General features: G+C 54.7%; 1 protein-coding gene across 5 annotated transcripts in view; it reads left to right on the forward strand.

The window, feature by feature from the left end:
* The window catches only part of SORCS2 (sortilin related VPS10 domain containing receptor 2), a 557,572-nt gene that overhangs the window by 521,374 nt on the left and 19,548 nt on the right, over positions 1–16,650 (forward strand). For all 5 annotated transcript variants that reach the window (XM_034951974.3, XM_034951976.3, XM_034951975.3 and 2 more), the window contains exons 15-18: positions 6,116–6,236; positions 7,614–7,747; positions 8,554–8,682; positions 11,398–11,569. In XM_034951974.3, coding sequence (XP_034807865.2) covers positions 6,116–6,236; positions 7,614–7,747; positions 8,554–8,682; positions 11,398–11,569 — 556 coding nt within the window. The remainder of the gene's footprint in view (positions 1–6,115; positions 6,237–7,613; positions 7,748–8,553; positions 8,683–11,397; positions 11,570–16,650) is intronic.

The raw sequence follows: 16,650 nt of genomic DNA on the forward strand, positions 1-16,650 counted from the left end.
CTCCAGGCTGTGGGGAGCAGGCCTGGTTTTGGAAAGAAACTGCCCAGCTGGGACAATGATGCCCATCCTGCCCAGGCTGGCCTCTGCCTGGACAGGGATGAGGCTGGGCTCCGCCTGGGCAGGGATGAGGCTGGGCTCTGCCTGGACAGAGATGAGGCTGGGCTCTGTCTGGGCAGGGATGAGGCTGGGCTCTGCCCGGACAGGGATGAGGCTGGACTCTGCAGGGCTAGAGTATGTCCCCTCGTTTGTTGGGGAGGTTGGGCAGACGCAACCCCTGAGCTCCCCTGGCTGCTGTGGCTGGGAGACACCACCACTGACCCCTGCTGCTTTCATGCCCACCACCCGTCACACCCACCCACCCTCAACCAGCTCTGCTGCTTGACAATTAAAGAAACTGAGGCTCTGAGAGGGGAGGTAACTTGAGCAAAACCTGTAGCCAAGTCCAGCCCATGTGGGCACTCCAGGGCAGCTCTGTGGGCAGCAGCCTGTCCTCTCCAGGCCGAGCAGAGGTGGGACCCCCTATGAGGATGCTCTTCTGCTCTGCCATCATCCAATGCATGTTTATTGAGCACCTATTATGTGCCAGGTGCTGTTTGAGGTGCCAGGAGTGTTGGCAACACAGCACACTCAGCCCTGGCTTTAGGGACCTCTGATCGTGGAGAACGGGAACTTGTCCTCACACTCAGAGGACACCTAGTCTGCCTCCCAGCTCCTGGCCAAGGAGGATGGAAGCTGGACGTCGGATTTAGCAGCAAGAAGCCATCAGTTCCAGCTGAGCCAGGGTGGGAAACCAGGTTTCGGGAAACTGAGATTGCGTGGGGCACAAGGACAGGGAAGAAGTGGTGAGTGTGGATCCCTCTCAGGGTATTTAAGATGAGCGGGTCAGCAACAGCGCGAATTCCTGCCGCCTTCAATTCAGTCCCAGCCCAGAAGGGCCTTCCCTGCCACCAGGCCTGGGCTGCCTGGCCCTCACCCCTTCGCGGATCTGATCCCATCTGCAGGGTTGCCCTTGCTGGTGGCTGTGCCCTGCCCCAGGCTCCAGGAGGGACTGGTTCTGCTGGCTTCACTGGTGCGTCCCCAGGCCAAGCACAGCACCAGGCGTGGAAGAGGGGCTTGATGCTCAGTGAATGTGGCTTGAATAAATGGGTGGTGATGTACCTGTGAGGATGACGCAGGGGTGGAGACAGACGCTCATGGGGATGAGCTTGTGCAAGCACCGCCTGCAGGGGCCTGGCTGGGGAGAGGTGAGCTGGGCCCATCACCCCCAGGACCAGGGCCCAGCCAGCACAGCTCACACAGCTCCGCCCCCGTCTCCAAATCAGGATGCTTCTCGCCAGGCTGGTGTCCCTGGACAATGGACTGCACACGCTGCACCTTGGTTTCCACAGCCCCGAAATTGGGAAATGAGTCGGCTTGAGGAGCTGTCAGGAGGATTCCGGGAAGCAGAACGTCTGTGCCCAGGAAATGACATTTCCCTTCCAGAGACCTGGGCTTCCTTGTCTGTAGCATGGGGACTTAAACTCCACGAGGTCGCCGCAAATGAGCCCTCAACTGATGCTCACCTGTGATCCTTGGGGCCTTCTTGCTTCCTGGGTGATGAGCAAGAAATCACCTGCTTAGACTCTGATTCTAGTATAGAGGCCTGGCTTCCGCCCACTCCAGAGCAGACAAACAGGTCCCGGCTGGCCTTCCCAGGCCATGCATTGTGGTGGGATTGAGGGGATGCTTGGGACAGCTCTGCTTCCCAGCTGGGGTCCTGCGTGGGTGGGAGCATTATTCCCAAGAAGGCGAGGGCCCCCTTCACTGGTCTCACTGAACATCCAGTACCCGCCACAGTTGGGTCCCGCTGGCCGGCCGACCTTTGATCCTGTATCCGTGTGTTCTCGATGGCATGCGATGGTGCTTCTGGGTGGTCTTGTCTTTCAGCGCCCGGGAGAACAGTGAGCCCCTTCCCCTCCCACAGTCTGGGGGTGTCTTCCCCTTCCTGGACCCTCTGCCCCAAGTCCTCCCTCCGTCTTTACCAATATGGCCTCCCGCGACAGGGGCTGCAGCGCAGCTTTAGTGAGCGCCCCACTGCATACTACGGGCTGTTTTCATACGTGGCTTCAGGCCATTCTCATAAGAAATGTAGACAGATTGATTCATTCCCCCATTTTTAGAGGTGCTAACATGTCTCAAAGAATTCATCCCTGAGGGAGTGGTGGGAGGATGGGGACCCTGGGAGCCTGTCCTGTAAGAATTGGGTGGGGATAATCACCCTTCCTGTTCTCTAAGGGTCCTGATGTTTGCAGTTTTCCCCGAGCAGTTAATTCCTGCTCTGGCCAGGCCCTGGATGCATAAAATCCTTCATGACTTTTGCCCACTCTCGTGCCCCCGGAGGCTGTGGTCTGGGACAGAACGGGATGGTGCTGCCTTTTCCTGCAGCTGCAGGACCTCCTGTGGCCTTTACGGGGAGGGGGAGCGAGGGAGGAAGGGAGTCCCACCACCAGGCACTCTGCCTGCACTCTGTTTGTGGTGTGGACCTTTCATGTGGTCAAGCCGTTCCTGAGGCCAGAACCCGCAGAGCCGCGGGGGGCCAGCAGTGCAGGGGTGAGGGCGGCCCTTACTCCTCACACAGAGGTTGACAGCCTTCTCCAGGCCTCAGCTTACCTGGCCAAGAGATGGGAGTGCTGTCCATCCGGGAGCCGTGAACGAGCCTGTCTCTGCAGGGTGCCAAGCCCTTCGCCCCGGCTGTCATGAGGTCTGAGCCTTGGTTAGGCCCCAGAGATGGCCCAGCCTTCATCCCCCACCCACAGGTGAGGCATTTTATCCCAGAAGGATAATGGCCGAATTCACATCCAGGTGCTATAACCTTTTAAGTTATTTTTAAAGCATCAGAACAGTTCCTCCAGACCCCCTGGTTCACAGTGCTGCATCTTCAGACAGCTTCCCAATCCCAGTGACATACAAATAATTCAAACTGCAGGAGAGGGAACACGCTGGCAGGTCAGAATCAAAGTCCCTCTGCAGGGGTCTGTACGGGAGCTGCCCTGCCGGAGAGTTCCCACAGCCACAGGCTCAGCTTTCGGCCACTCTGTCCTTCCCGGATAACTGTTTGGTCCAAATCTGCCCAAAGGCCACCTCTAACCTGGCCAGAGGCAACTTTTGGGACACTTTCCTGGCACCAGTCACTTTCACCTGCCTCTCTTTCCCCACAGTGCAGCCTCAGAGCAGGGAGGGGTCCCCAGGCCCTGGGCTTGGGCGAGAGGTGGAGTGGAGGCTCCCAGAGCCTTCCCTGGCTACATGGTTCAACCCTCGCAGCATGGCCCATTTTTTCCTCGTTACCTGCAAAGTAATATCTAGACCCCTTCAGCACCTCTTTCCTAAAACCCAGAATTAACTAGATGGCAGCCCTTTCTCATGTTATCAGCTGAGGGTTGAGGTTTCATAAAAGGCAGGGCTTCAGGGACATGCAGGGGGTTAATTAGTCAACCAAACCAGCCTCTCTGCTCTGCCCCAGCTCAGAACAGCGGTGAGACTGAGGCCTCCTGGGGGTCTCTGCGACCAATGGAGCCCCAGTGTCATGTTTCTGCACCCGCCATGTTTCTGCGCAGAGCCTCACAGCTCCAGAGCCACCAGCCCGGGTTCCAACGCCGCCCCTCCAGGAGGTGGCCTGAAGCTGTGCTGCCCTGGCCGGGTCCCTTGCCTCAGCCTCAGTTTCCTTGTCTGTAAAAGGGGGCTTGGCAAGGAGGAAATGGGGGAATACAAGGTCGCGCCTGGGCCCGGCCTGCAGTGGGTGCTCCGTATGCACCAGTGGCTGCTGCTGCTGCTGCTATACCTTCCATAATGCCACAGGCCACAGGAGAGTGTGAGGATGCTCTCAGGGATCCAGAAGTTTCCCCTAAAAAATCATTTCTTAAGTGAGAGAAGACCCTCAGACGCTGTTTAAGAGACCGATGCCCCAGGCATTGTTTGGACAGCGATGTTGAAGGAAGGTCCCAGTGTGTTGAGTTGGGGCTCTCCAATGTTGAGGCCGTCCAAGTGGCGTCCATCTGGAGACAGATGGCACCCTCATCCCAATCACAGGTGCCCTGGAGCCAAGACCACTCACAGCCGGGGCCACCGTGCAGGCCCACAAGATTCCTCTGTTGGAAACAGTGCCTGCAGAAGCGGGCGGACGCGGCAGAGTCACAGCCGTACCTGGGGGCCTTCCCCTGTCCTTGGTGGGTGTTGCCACTAGCAGCTAGGAGGGGTCCCAGGCCGAGGGCTCAAGCCCCATTTCCCCACTCCTCTGAGAAAGAAAGAATGGTCTGGGGCTCCTGAACCCCACGCGCAGAGAAGAAACCAGATGGGACTGTGAGCCCAGAACCAGAGGCCTGGCTGGAATGAGGCCTGGCAGCGACGTGGCAGGAATGCGGGATGGAACCAGCCTGGCTGCTCCCTCAACGAGCTGGCCTTAGGGAGCACAGGGAGGCAGGGTCCCCGGGGGAAGGTCCAGCTAAGACAGAGGGAGGCCCCATGCTCAGCTTGCAGAGGCTTAGGGTTTCATCAAACAAAGACAATAGTGTCTGCCTCGTGGGACTGTTCCGGAGAGTGGAGGCAAATGCGAGGTCACAGATGTAATTCAAGCATGGACCGCTGCAGGCTCGCCTGGCTGAGAGGTGCCCCGTGGAGCCAAATCTTCAAATATCAGCCTCAGATGCTCAGACCCAGCTGTCATGCCTCAGAAATACCCTACAAAACCTCTCTCAACACCTCCCTAGAATGGGGTTGTCCTTTCAGCTCATGATGGGCCACCCCCAAGTATCCATCCCCAGTTGGGGGTGCTCAGACAGGGACCAGACTGGAGCAGCGTGCATCACCTCCCCCACCCAGATGCTTGGCCTCTGGTAATATGGCCGGAGCACCACAAGCTGGACTGGAGAAGGCCCAGGGAAGAGCAGGCTGGGCCCACCTTCTGGGTGGTCTTTGGAGCCTAAGTGTGTGGTACTGAGGGATGGAGTGGAAGGCACTCAGGCAGCAGCCCTCCCAGAGAGGGAGAAAGCGGGGCACCTGAGTGCCATTCTGAGTGATGGGCACACAGCAATGACTGCTGACTGCAAGGAGGGAGAAGGAACAGCACAAACAAGCTGCGTGACCTTGGGCAAGTTACTCAACCTCTCTGTGCCTCGGCTTTCCATTCTGTAAAACGGGTGGACCCAGCCTACCAGGCTGTGCATGCATAGCTTCCAGCACCCATGGATGCCGCAGGGTGCCTCCCTACCTCCAAGAAGTCTTCAGGGAATCCCCAGCACCTTTAGATGTCCAGGCCTCCTGTGGGCTTTTCTAGACCCTTCTTGGTCATGGAGCTACCTGGGCTGAGGGTCCTCAGCCACACTCAGGGAGTGTGGGGCCACAGGCTCTACCCCAGCCCATGGAGTCCAGTGTGCTTGGGGTTCAGGATGTTCAGATCTTAGGAAGGTAACACAGGCCTGTACCATACATGACACCCTAAGTGGCCAGCCTCCCTATTCTGTCTTCCGCCTCTTCCCCCACCCACCTAGGCTGCGACGGGCCAACCTTGCTCATCCCGTGGGCTCTGCGCTGGGTCTGCTGACTCATTATTTCTCTTTGAATCACCACCTCTACTAGGGAGCAAATGCCCTGTGGCCCAGCGATAAAAAGCTGGGTTTCTGCAGCATGGAACCCTCACACGGTCAGGCTGGGAGAAAGCCAGGGAGAAGCCAGACAGCTGTAGATGCAGCCACCTGACCACAGATCATTCCGCAAAACAATGCAAGAACCACTGTAGGGGCCGTGGAAGGGCTCCCAACCCTGCTGTGGATCTGGGCCTCCTTCCCTGTCCATCAAGCGGGGCCACTGGGGGCCAACCAGAGCGACTCACGCAGTGCAATTGACAAGTCATAGATCACAGGTGGTAGTTGTGGGAATATTCATGCCGAAGCCTACAGAGCACGTGTGTAGGGCCAGGCTCGGTGCCCGGGGCGGCCTCACTCTGATCCCCAGCAAGGGCAGGAGAGGGATATCTGTGCCCGTGGTACAGGTAGGAACAGAGTCCAGAGGGGACATGATTTGCACATAGGACAAGGCCTAATGAAGGTGGTTTTCTCTCCCATCCCTCCTCTTCCCACCCCAGGGTCTTTGGCCACATCAGCTTCCGCTCCGACTGGGAGCTGGTCAAGGTGGACTTCCGGCCCTCATTCTCCAGGCAGTGCAGCGAGGAGGACTACAGCTCCTGGGAGCTCTCCAACCTGCAGGTGGGCCGGCATGAGGCTGGGATCGGGCACGTGGGGTACAGACTGCAAACGCAGGCCCACTCTGCCTGCCAAAGTCCTCCCCTGCAAGGCCGCAGGGCACCTCCCCGCCTCCAAGAAGTCTTCAGGGAATCCCCAGTGCCTTGAGATGTCCAGGCCTCCTGTGGGCTTTTCTAGACCCTTCTCGGTCATGGAGCTACCTGGGCTGAGGGTCCTCAGCCACACTTGGGGAGTGTGGGGCTACAGGCTCTACTCCAGCCCATGGAGTCCAGTATGCTTGGGGTTCAGGATGTTCAGATCTTAGGAAGGTAACACAGGCCTGTACCATACATGACAGTGAGGTCTCGGTGTGGAGAGGGGTCTGGGGCAAGCCCACGCTGTAATTGAGACACATAACTGTTTCTACAGCAAATGTGTAATATGGACACTAAGAGGAGTATAAAGACCATCAGTGGCCCCTCTGTAGTTCCAATCAGGCTGTGCTGCTGGCAGTGTGGTGGGGAAGCCTGGGATTTCAGAGTGTGGGGGCCTGGAACTGCCGGGGGGTGGGTGGCCCTGTTGAAGAAATGATTAAATGGCACTTGTTAAAGTGTGGGGTGGAAGACTTTACTCAAGACCATCACGGTGGGTACAGGGACCCTCTCAAAGGAGAGATTGGGCTCAACTTGAATTCAGCGTGGGCAAATGGGAGTTCAAAGCCAAGGTCAGTGGGTGGAAACTGACTAAGAGGAAACACCAGGCATCAGAGGATTTGACATCACCTGGGGGGCAGCAGGGGATGAGGAAGCCTATCGGATAGGGAGGGCGATCGGATATCAAGGGTGGGCGGTGCCTGCCAAACTGCCTTAGCACGGTGCATTGCTTAAGCTGGATTTCACAAGGAAGTGCTCAGATGGGCCTAGGAGGAGGTTTATGAGCTTGAATACAGGCCACCGGGCATCCTCACCGGCCCCACCCCTGTCACTGCCACAGCAGCTGTTGCAGGGAGTTGGGGGTAGTCCTGTCTTGTCCTGATTGTCCCCTGAGGACCCACTGTGTGCCTGTGAGCCCTCGAGGGCGTGGCTCAGCCCAGCTCCCACGCAGCGCCTGAGGGGACGAGGGGAACCTCAAAAGGGCTGCACTTCCAGCAGCTCTGCGACCCCTCGGGCCCAGCCAGGGCTGCACACAGGAGGGGCTCAGTGAATGCCCATGGGTTGGGATGAGAGGGAGGTTTCCCCAACTTGACTGCAGACATGTCACGCCCCATTATGGGCCTCAGTTTCCCCATCTGTAACCTGAGCCATCAGCCATCTTCAGGCTCTGGCAGCCTCAGCGGCATAAGGCCATGTAGAGCATTTGCCCTGTCTCAGGCAGCTCCTTACCCTGATGTTCCTGCTGCAGGGCGACCGCTGTATCATGGGCCAGCAGAGAAGTTTCCGGAAAAGAAAGTCCACGTCCTGGTGCATCAAGGGGAGGAGCTTCACGTCGGCGCTCACGTCCCGCGTGTGCGAGTGCCGGGACTCGGACTTCCTGTGGTGAGCGACGGGCTCCTGGCCACGAGGCCTCAGGCGCTGCTTGAGCATCCTCACAGCATGGCGACCACTTCCCCCAGAGTGAGGGAGGAAGCCTCAGCGCCTTTTATAACCTGGTGTCAGAGTCGCACACTGCCACTTCTGCCTCATTCCATCTGTTAGAACCAAGTCACCAAGACCAGCCCACACTCCAGGAAGGAGCTTTAAGGAATTTGTGGGTGCATTTTTAAACCTTCTCAGTGGCTGCTCACAGGCAGGAGGAGAAAGTGAGGAACAGGTCAGGGCATCTTGGGGTGCTGCACCCACTCCAGCCCTTCTCCATCCAGGGACTCTGCTGAAAGCCACCCGACCTGTCCCCTGCTGTTCTCAAAAGCTGCCTGTGACTGCCCAGTGCCCACAGGACAATTTGGCTAACAGCTCACCCACCTGCCACCTCACCCCTCCTCATCATGCCCCCTGGCATTCCAGCCTCCTCCATCCGTACTGGTGCTGCTCAGGCTGGGCCCTGCCAGCAGCGCCTCTCCCTCTCTTTCCCTACCTGTCTCTGTCCATCCTTTGAGATTTGCTCACCTCCTCCAGGCAGCCCTCCAGGTTTCTCTGAGTTCACAGCATCCCTTTGCCTCCCTTGTTACCCTGTGTGCCCATCTGGGATGGGGCTGTGGGTGCTCCTTCATGTCCTCACAGATGGGTGCATAGCAGGCCCTTGACATGAGGTTCCCTTCTCAGCTCCCCTAGATTTCACCCCAACCCTGGGTGACTCCGGTTCCCACCTGTGCCCGTCACTTACCACTACTCTTCCCTCCTCCCAGCGACTACGGATTTGAGCGCTCCCCCTCCTCAGAGTCCAGCACCAACAAGTGCTCTGCCAACTTCTGGTTTAACCCATTGTCCCCGCCTGACGACTGTGCCCTGGGCCAGACCTACACCAGCAGCCTTGGGTGAGTGTGGGTGCGGGCCTCTCCCTGCCTAAATCCGGGGGCAGAGCTGTGGTGCAGCCCTGAAACCACGCCTTCCTGGCTGGTGCCTGCAGCTCCCAACTCCCAAGTGGAGTCCGGGAAAGAGAGGTCAAAGTTGAGGATGCCCCACGCTCACAGCACAGAGTCTGGCTGCGGGGCTTATGTGAGTCACCAGACATCATGAGTGAATGACCTTAGCTCCCAGGCCAAAGGAATCCACAGGGTTATCCCATCTGAGCCCACATGGGCCAGTGCCAGGAGAAAGCTGCCTTGAGTTGGCTCTGGACAGAGAACAATAGACAGAAAAGGTCCAAGGTGCCCATGGCTCACACCTGCTGCAGCACGTCTTCCCCTGGTCTTTCTGAGCCTCTGCAGTGCTAGGACCCTTCTCCATTTACCAGTGCCCAGTAAGCCAGGCTCTCCCCATTCACCAAGGCTTGGGTGCTGGAGGTGCTCCTGCTGCCTGCAGGTCTCAGCTTAAATGGCACTTCCTCCAGGAAGCCTTCCCTGACCACCCACTCCTGACCCCGAGCCTGCCTCTGTCACAGCACGAATCCCAGTTATTGTCATCACTCACCTAATTGTCCTCCTTGCTGAATTGTAAGCTCCACAACACACAGTAGGTGTTCCTTCAGTCTGTGGTTTGCTGAATACGAGCTGTGCATGAGGGGAAGGCATCACCAAGTGCAAGCAGTTAAGATACTTTTCCTCCACCAGAGGCTGGGAATACTGCTATGAAGGATTCAATTCATGTAAAATGTTAGGTACATAAAAGCTGTGAGCCTTCAGCTTTAGGAGGTCCCAAACGTGCTCCGTCAGAAAGTCCCAATTTCCTCATTTCTCTTTGAGGACATTTTTCAGAGAGGAAGAGAAAAGCCCTTGGGCTTGTTAGAAAATCCCCATTACTTCCCCTGAGGGAACATGAGGAAACAGGAGGCAGGACCAGAAATTGCAGGCTTTGGCCTCACCAGCATGTCTCCTGCCATCCACCCACCCATCCATGCAATCACTCGTTCATCTCCCATCTACCCATTTATCCACCCATCATCAAGTTAGCCATCATCTGTTCATTTATCCATCCATTCATTCATCCATACGTCTTTCCATTCATCCTTCCATTCTCCCAGGCATTCAACTACTATCCATGCATCCATCTATCCATTCATTTACCCATCCATCCATTCATCTATCCATCCACCATCCATCTATTCATTCACCATCCATCAATCTATCCATCCATTCACCTATCCATCTATCTACCCATCAATTCATCCACTATCCACCCACCCATCTATCCATCCATTATCCATTCATCCATCTACCCATCCATCTATCCATCCACCATGTATCTATTCATTCATTCACCGTCCATCCATCCATCCATCCATCCATCTACTTATCTACCCATCTGTCTACCCATTCACCCATGTATCATGAACCTGCAATGGTTGCACATCCACCTGGGCTTGACAACAGGGACTCTTGTCTGAAGTGTCAGAGCCAGGACCTTGATCAAGACAAAGGATTTCATCTCATACCATCTGCACGCTGTAGGTGCCACGGGTGGGTAGCCCTTAGAGAAGGGTATTTTCTTTCAAAGCACTAATCAAATGGGCCTGTGCATGATCAACTTCTGAATGCTTATTCAGTGGCAGAGCCATCTGGGAGAATTTGGCCCTGAGGGCAAGAGGGGGGATCAGCCTTGGGGAGACAGGTACCCCCAGCACCTTGGCAGCAATGCCACTTTCACAGACGCATAGTGTAGCCTGAGGGAGCTTCACAAGTAGCAAGCTGGATGAGGCCACCCCTTTCAGGGCTCTCCTAAAAGGTTGCCCAGGGCCTCTCTCCAGCCTCGTGCCACACCCGCTCCTCCTCCAGGCTCAGACCCACCCTAGGGCCTTTGCACATGTTGTTCCCATGGCCTGGGATGCTCTTTCTTCTCCTGCTCATCCTCCCATTCTCGCTGAAAGCCCCTTTCTCAGGGACCAGGTCCCCAGGGATGCCCCAGCCAGCGCCATCACAGCTGTGGTTTCACTCTGACGTGATCTGCTCAGGTCCGCCTCTGCCTCTCCACTAGAGGGTCTGCTCTGCACAGCATCTAGGGGCTGCATGCGATCACCCCCATTCCCACTACCTGGCCCATAATAGATGCTCAGTAAATAGGTTTCTCATGAATGCAGTGATTAGTCACGAATCGCCCAATCCAGGTCTCTCAAGGGAACAGGGAGATGGAGCCCAGGAGGAGGGGTGTGTGTGCCCATGGTTACGGCCACACTGTGAGCCAGTGGCGAGGTAGAGGCAGGACCCCAGGCCCTCTCGGGCACTCTGTCCTCCACCTTTCTCAGCAAGACCGTGAAATTCAAACTGGCTGCTTAAACAGCCCCTCTGCAGCACTAACGGTGGCTATTACTGTTACTGTGAGTAATATGATCAGACCACGGAGATGCCAGCGCCTCCGAAGCACATCCTGCCACCATCAGTCCTTCTTCCTCTGAGCCTCAGTGTTCTCATCTCTAAAATGGGGCTGTAACAACAATCAGGTGGAGTCAGGAGGTGACTGGGAGTTAGCAAGTAGAGTCCTAGGGGTGGGAAGCCAAGTGCCACCTCTGGGTGGCAAGCACGTCCCTCCCCAGACTATGGGGCCCCATCCCTTGCCACCTGTCTGAAGCGGACCCTGACCCTCTCTTGTCAATCCAGGTACCGGAAAGTGGTGTCCAACGTGTGTGAGGGTGGGGTGGACATGCAGCAGAGTCAGGTGCAGCTGCAGTGCCCCCTCACGCCACCCCGGGGCCTGCAGGTCAGCATCCAAGGCGAGGCGGTGGCCGTGCGGCCTGGAGAGGACGTCCTGTTTGTGGTGCGGCAGGAGCAGGTGAGCGAGCACCTCCCAGCAGGCTCCTGGGACTGTCGGGCAGGGGCGGCTCCAACTGGGCACGCAGAAGGCATGGTGAGGGTGTCTCCTCTGCCTAGAAGTGACTCAGGGCATCGTCATCAGCCAGCCTGTCCAGACTGAAGGAGGGCGCAGGGGGCTGGAAATCCACTTCCTGAGTCGAGACCAGCATTTAACAATGAAAGAGACATGAAGGAGAATAGAGTAGGACGTAGGGGGTATTAGGGTCCCCGCAGAGCAGAAGGAGACGTGGTTTCACACATCGGGTGGGGGAGGGTGTAGTTACTGGCCTTGGTATAAAATGTATTCATTCCTGTGGGTGGTAATACATTTTTTAAGCCTGTAATTATATTGATTTAGTTAATTTGGGATCTTATGAAAAACAGAAAGTTAAAAACACTATTACTTATAATTACACAACCAAAAATAAATCCTGTGTGTGCATGGACAGATACAGATATAAATACTCACACAAACACAGATAGAAATTTCCTCCCAGCCTCCCAGGCTTGCTTTTTTTGCTTTAGAACAAGTGTTATATTTTCTTCTGACGTTAAAAATAATGAATGTTCATTGTAGAACATTTGGAAAACACACACAAAATATCAAGAGTATAAATATCTCTCAAAAAGCCCCCCAGTCCTCCGTGGTAACAACTGTTAGTTTTTTGTATTTCCTTCTAGTCCTTTTAAATTAATTTGTAACATGCTTATTTTTCTGATTGTTGAATAAACTAATGCTCATTGTAGCAAATTCAAAAACAAAACCTAGAAAAACTTACAAGCATTGCAGAAAATTTGAGATGACAGAAAAGGGCAAAAGAGGGTTCGATGCATCCGTGTCGCACCCGGAGGGTGAGCACCTAGGACCCTGGGCTCTCTCCCACCACGCAGCTTTCCTGGACACTTGGCTCTCCGGTGAACAGTACGGGAGATGCAGCAAGTGCGGCTTCACAGTGATGTGTGTCCTGTTTAAATGTCCTTCAAAATATGGTGCCAAGGTGGGGTGGGATGTTGGTGACAAAGGTCTTTGGAGTTGGAAAGCAGGGAGCCTGGTCTGAGGCAAACATGGAAACTGAGGCCCAAGACGACGCAGAGCAGTGCTTGCCCAGCGCCTCCGTGGCGGGCGCTGTGCACGAGCCACTGCCTGTACTCCTGGCACCACCTCAAGTGGCGTCCTCTTGCCAACCTGCTTTATAGCTGGGGAAACTGAGGCTCGGACAGAGAAGTCACTCTCCCAAGGCCACACGGGAATGAGTGGCAGGGCTGGCATTGGGGTCCCTGGCCCCTAGACTCTACGTGGACAGAGACTGAGTCTGGGGCCCCTAGACCTGAGCCGTTCCCTGGTGCAGGCTGCTGACGGAGATGGGGCCTAGGACCCACACTCCTCGGAGCCAGGGGCAGCCCTGGGGCGCCTCTGTTCGCAGCAGCATCTTGGGGCGGCAGGAGGACAGAGCCGCTGCCCCGCCTGTCCCGCTTGGACCCTCAGAGTAGACCCCGCTGCGGCTGCCCGTCCAGGGCCGACTTCCAGGAAAAAATGGCCCTCTGCTGCCCCCTAGAGCCTGGCGTCTCGGCAGTGCAGTCGCATCTGCGGAGTGTCTCTATGGGAGCCAGTCTACCACCGCCCAGGGGGCCGGGACCCTTGCTGGGCCTGCTCTGCTGGCAGGAGCTGGAGTTGGCGGAAGTGAAGAGAGTGATCAAAAGATGCTCTTGGTGGGGAGAGTCAACCCCCACCCCACTGTGCACCTACTGTCGGGAAGAGGCCACCCGCTACGCTAGGGAAGGTGGTGGGAGTGTAGGATCCAGGTCCGAGGCACACACTCACTGGTACACACGCTCACACATACACACAAACACACAGACACACATACGCTTACACGCTCATGTATTCACTCTCAAACTCGCAGATTTGTACACACTCACACACTCTCTCACACACATAGGCCAACCTATCTTGCAAACAGCACTGGGTTTAGGGGAGTCTAAGTTTTGTAAATATCTTAAGAATTAAAAATAAGGTCTGATAGAGGCCCCAGGAATAAACCCATATAAATATGGCCGAGGGATGTTTGACGTCGGTGCCAAAACAACTCACTGAGGGGAGGGCTTATTCATCCAATAAAAATGAACCTCAACCTAAACCTCACACCCGATAGAAAAATGAACTCAAAATTGCCTAGATTTAAATGTCGCATGTAAAAATTATAAACCTTTTAGAAAAACCACAGGAGAGAATATCTAGGGCTAGGAGAGGAGTCCTCAGACTTCACACTGAAAGCCAGTCAAAAGGAAAGTTGATAAATTGGGCTTCATCAGGATCAGCCACTTTCGCTCTGTGAAACACCCATGTTACGAAGATGAAAGGCAAGCTACAGAGTGAGAGAAAGTATTTGCAAACCACATATCCAACAAGGACCAGTACCTAGACTAGAGGAAGAACACTCAACAGCAAGGAAACAAACCATCCAGTTAGGAAATGAGCAGAACTGAAAAGACGTTTCACCAGGAGAATGGACGAATGACAGGTAAGCACACGAAAAGTTGACAAACACCATCAGCCGCCAGGGAAGCCCACAGCCAGACATCCCTGCACACCTATCAGAATGGCTGACATTAAAAATAGCGCCAGCATGAAGTACCGGTGAGGATGCAGGGAAGGACACTGGATCACTTACGCATGGCTGGGGAGACTGGAGAATGCCACAGGTGTTCTGGAAAACACTTCAACAGTTTCTTAACCAACTCAACATGCAACGACCAGAGGACTGAGCACTTGCACTCATGGCGGTCATATCAGAGAAATGAAGACTTCTGTTCACACAAAAACCTGTATGTGTCTGTTCATAGCAGTGTTATTCATAAAGGCCAGAAACTCAAACCGCCCAGGTGCCCTGCAGTGGGTGAATGTTTGCACAGGCTGGGGTGCCCCCATGCTGAGATACCATGCTGCAGTAAGAAGGAATCCATTATTAATACCTGCAGCAGGGCCCAGCACGGTGTCTCACGCCTGTGATCCCAGCAGTTTGGGAGGCCGAGGTGGGTGGATCAGCTGAGGTCGGGAGTTCGAGACCAGCCTGGCCAACATGACGAAACCCTGTCTCTGCTAAAAAAACAAAACTTAGCCAGGTGTGGTGATGAATGCCTATAATCCCAGCTACTTGGGAGGCTGAGGCTCAAGAATCACTTGAACCTGGGAGTCGGAGGTTGCAGTGAGCCAAGATCCCACCACTGTACTCCAGCCTGGGCAACAGAGTGAGACCCCCTCTTAAAAAATAATAATAATAATACCTGCTTCAACCTGGATGAGCCTCAAGTGGATTATGCTGAGTGAAAAAAGCCACTCCCACATGATCCCCTGCTGTGCAACTCATTCATATAACACACCTGAAATACAGAAATGGAGAAAGAGAATAGAAATTATCAAAGTTATAGAAATGGAGAAAGACTAATGGTTGCCATGGAGTTGGGCTAATGTGCAGAAGTGGGTGTGTCTGCAAAGGGCACCCGGTGGGGTCCCAGTGCTGGCTGAATTGTCCTGTCTCTTTCCTGTATCAGTGTTAACCTCCTAGTCGTGATACTATCATTTCGCAAGATGTTAGCCTTGGGGAGAGCCGGGTACGGGGCACACGGGGTGGATCTGTATCATTCCGTACAACTACATAGGAACCTACCATTATCTCAGAAGACAATGTTTAATTTTTTTTTAAGCACCAGTGATAATAATGGATCTAAATGAAATATACCAAGATGTGAATGGAGGGTATTATGGTGAGATTTAGTTTTGTTCTTTTTCTTTGCTTTACTATTTGTATTTTATATTATTTTCTACCTTGAGAATATACTACTTTTGTGGTCAGGAGAAAAAGACAAGTTATTTTAACCAAGTGAAATGTTTAAGAAGTTAAATGTGCATCAGCGCAGCCCTTGCAGGCAGGAACACAAGGCCCCGAGAGGTGGCGCCTCACCCAGGTTGAGCGGATCACGGGTCCTGACTCTGGGTCACACATGCCTTCTCCTTCCCAGGATTAGCACAGGAAACACTTCCCTCCGTGGAAGCAGCTCAGACTTGAGCGCTTCCCCTCATTCCCCGCCCCACCCTGAGAGGCTGCCATTAAACAGAAAGAACCACAACCAGCGAGCAGCCTCCTGGGTCCTGGGCTTTGGAGAGCCTCAGTCTTCTAACCTGTCAAATGGGGAGAACGGAGCATCCTGCAGCCTCCTTCCTGGGGACCCCATAACAAATTATCTCATGCCGGGTGGCCTGAACCCACACAAGTCTCCAAAGGAGAATCCATTCGCACCTCCTCCAGCTTCCAGGGCTCCCGGCACTCCTTGGCCCCTTGCAGAGTCACTCCTGCCTTTGCCTTCACCTCCACGCAGCCTCTGTCCGTGCCCAAATCTCCCTCTCCTTTCTCTTACACAGATGCCTGTCACTGGATTTAGGGCCCACCCTAATCCACTATGATCTCATCTTAGCTAATGACACCTGTAAAGACCCTATTTCCAAATGAGGTCACATTCTGAGGTTCCTGGTAGACGTGAATTTTGGGGAGACACTGACCAGCTCAATTTACCACGTCTGTGGAGAAAGTTAAGTGAACAGGATTTACGTAAAAGTTTTCTATCAACTTTCAACGTTTGGCTGGTATAAACTGAGAAGATGGCTAAGTGGTTAGTAATCACACTGTTTCCTTCATCATCACTAGGAAACAGTTTCCTCGTGCCCCTGGTGCCGGCGAGGGAGGAAGAGGGAAGGGGAGGAGAGGAGGAAGGGAGGGAGGGAGAATGTGATCATGAGCCATAAATGGAAGAAGTTCCTGTTTCCTTCGCTCAGTCCCCCACTCTGCGAGGGAAATGCGGTTATTGGAAGGTGGAAGGAGCTGGTGGAGCGGCCTCTCTGGGTGACTCGGTGCCACACGGGGATGGCAGTTGGTGGGAGCTCCTCTCTGCACTCACCCTGCCCCATCTCAGCGTCACTCCTGGTACCGCATGGTCTGAGAAAGAGAAAATTAAGAACCACAGCTTCCCAGAAAGGAAAATCCTGCTTGGTTTCCAGGCAGGCGG

This window comes from Pan paniscus, chromosome 3 (assembly GCF_029289425.2).
Source record: "Pan paniscus chromosome 3, NHGRI_mPanPan1-v2.0_pri, whole genome shotgun sequence".
Taxonomy (NCBI): domain Eukaryota; kingdom Metazoa; phylum Chordata; class Mammalia; order Primates; family Hominidae; genus Pan; species Pan paniscus.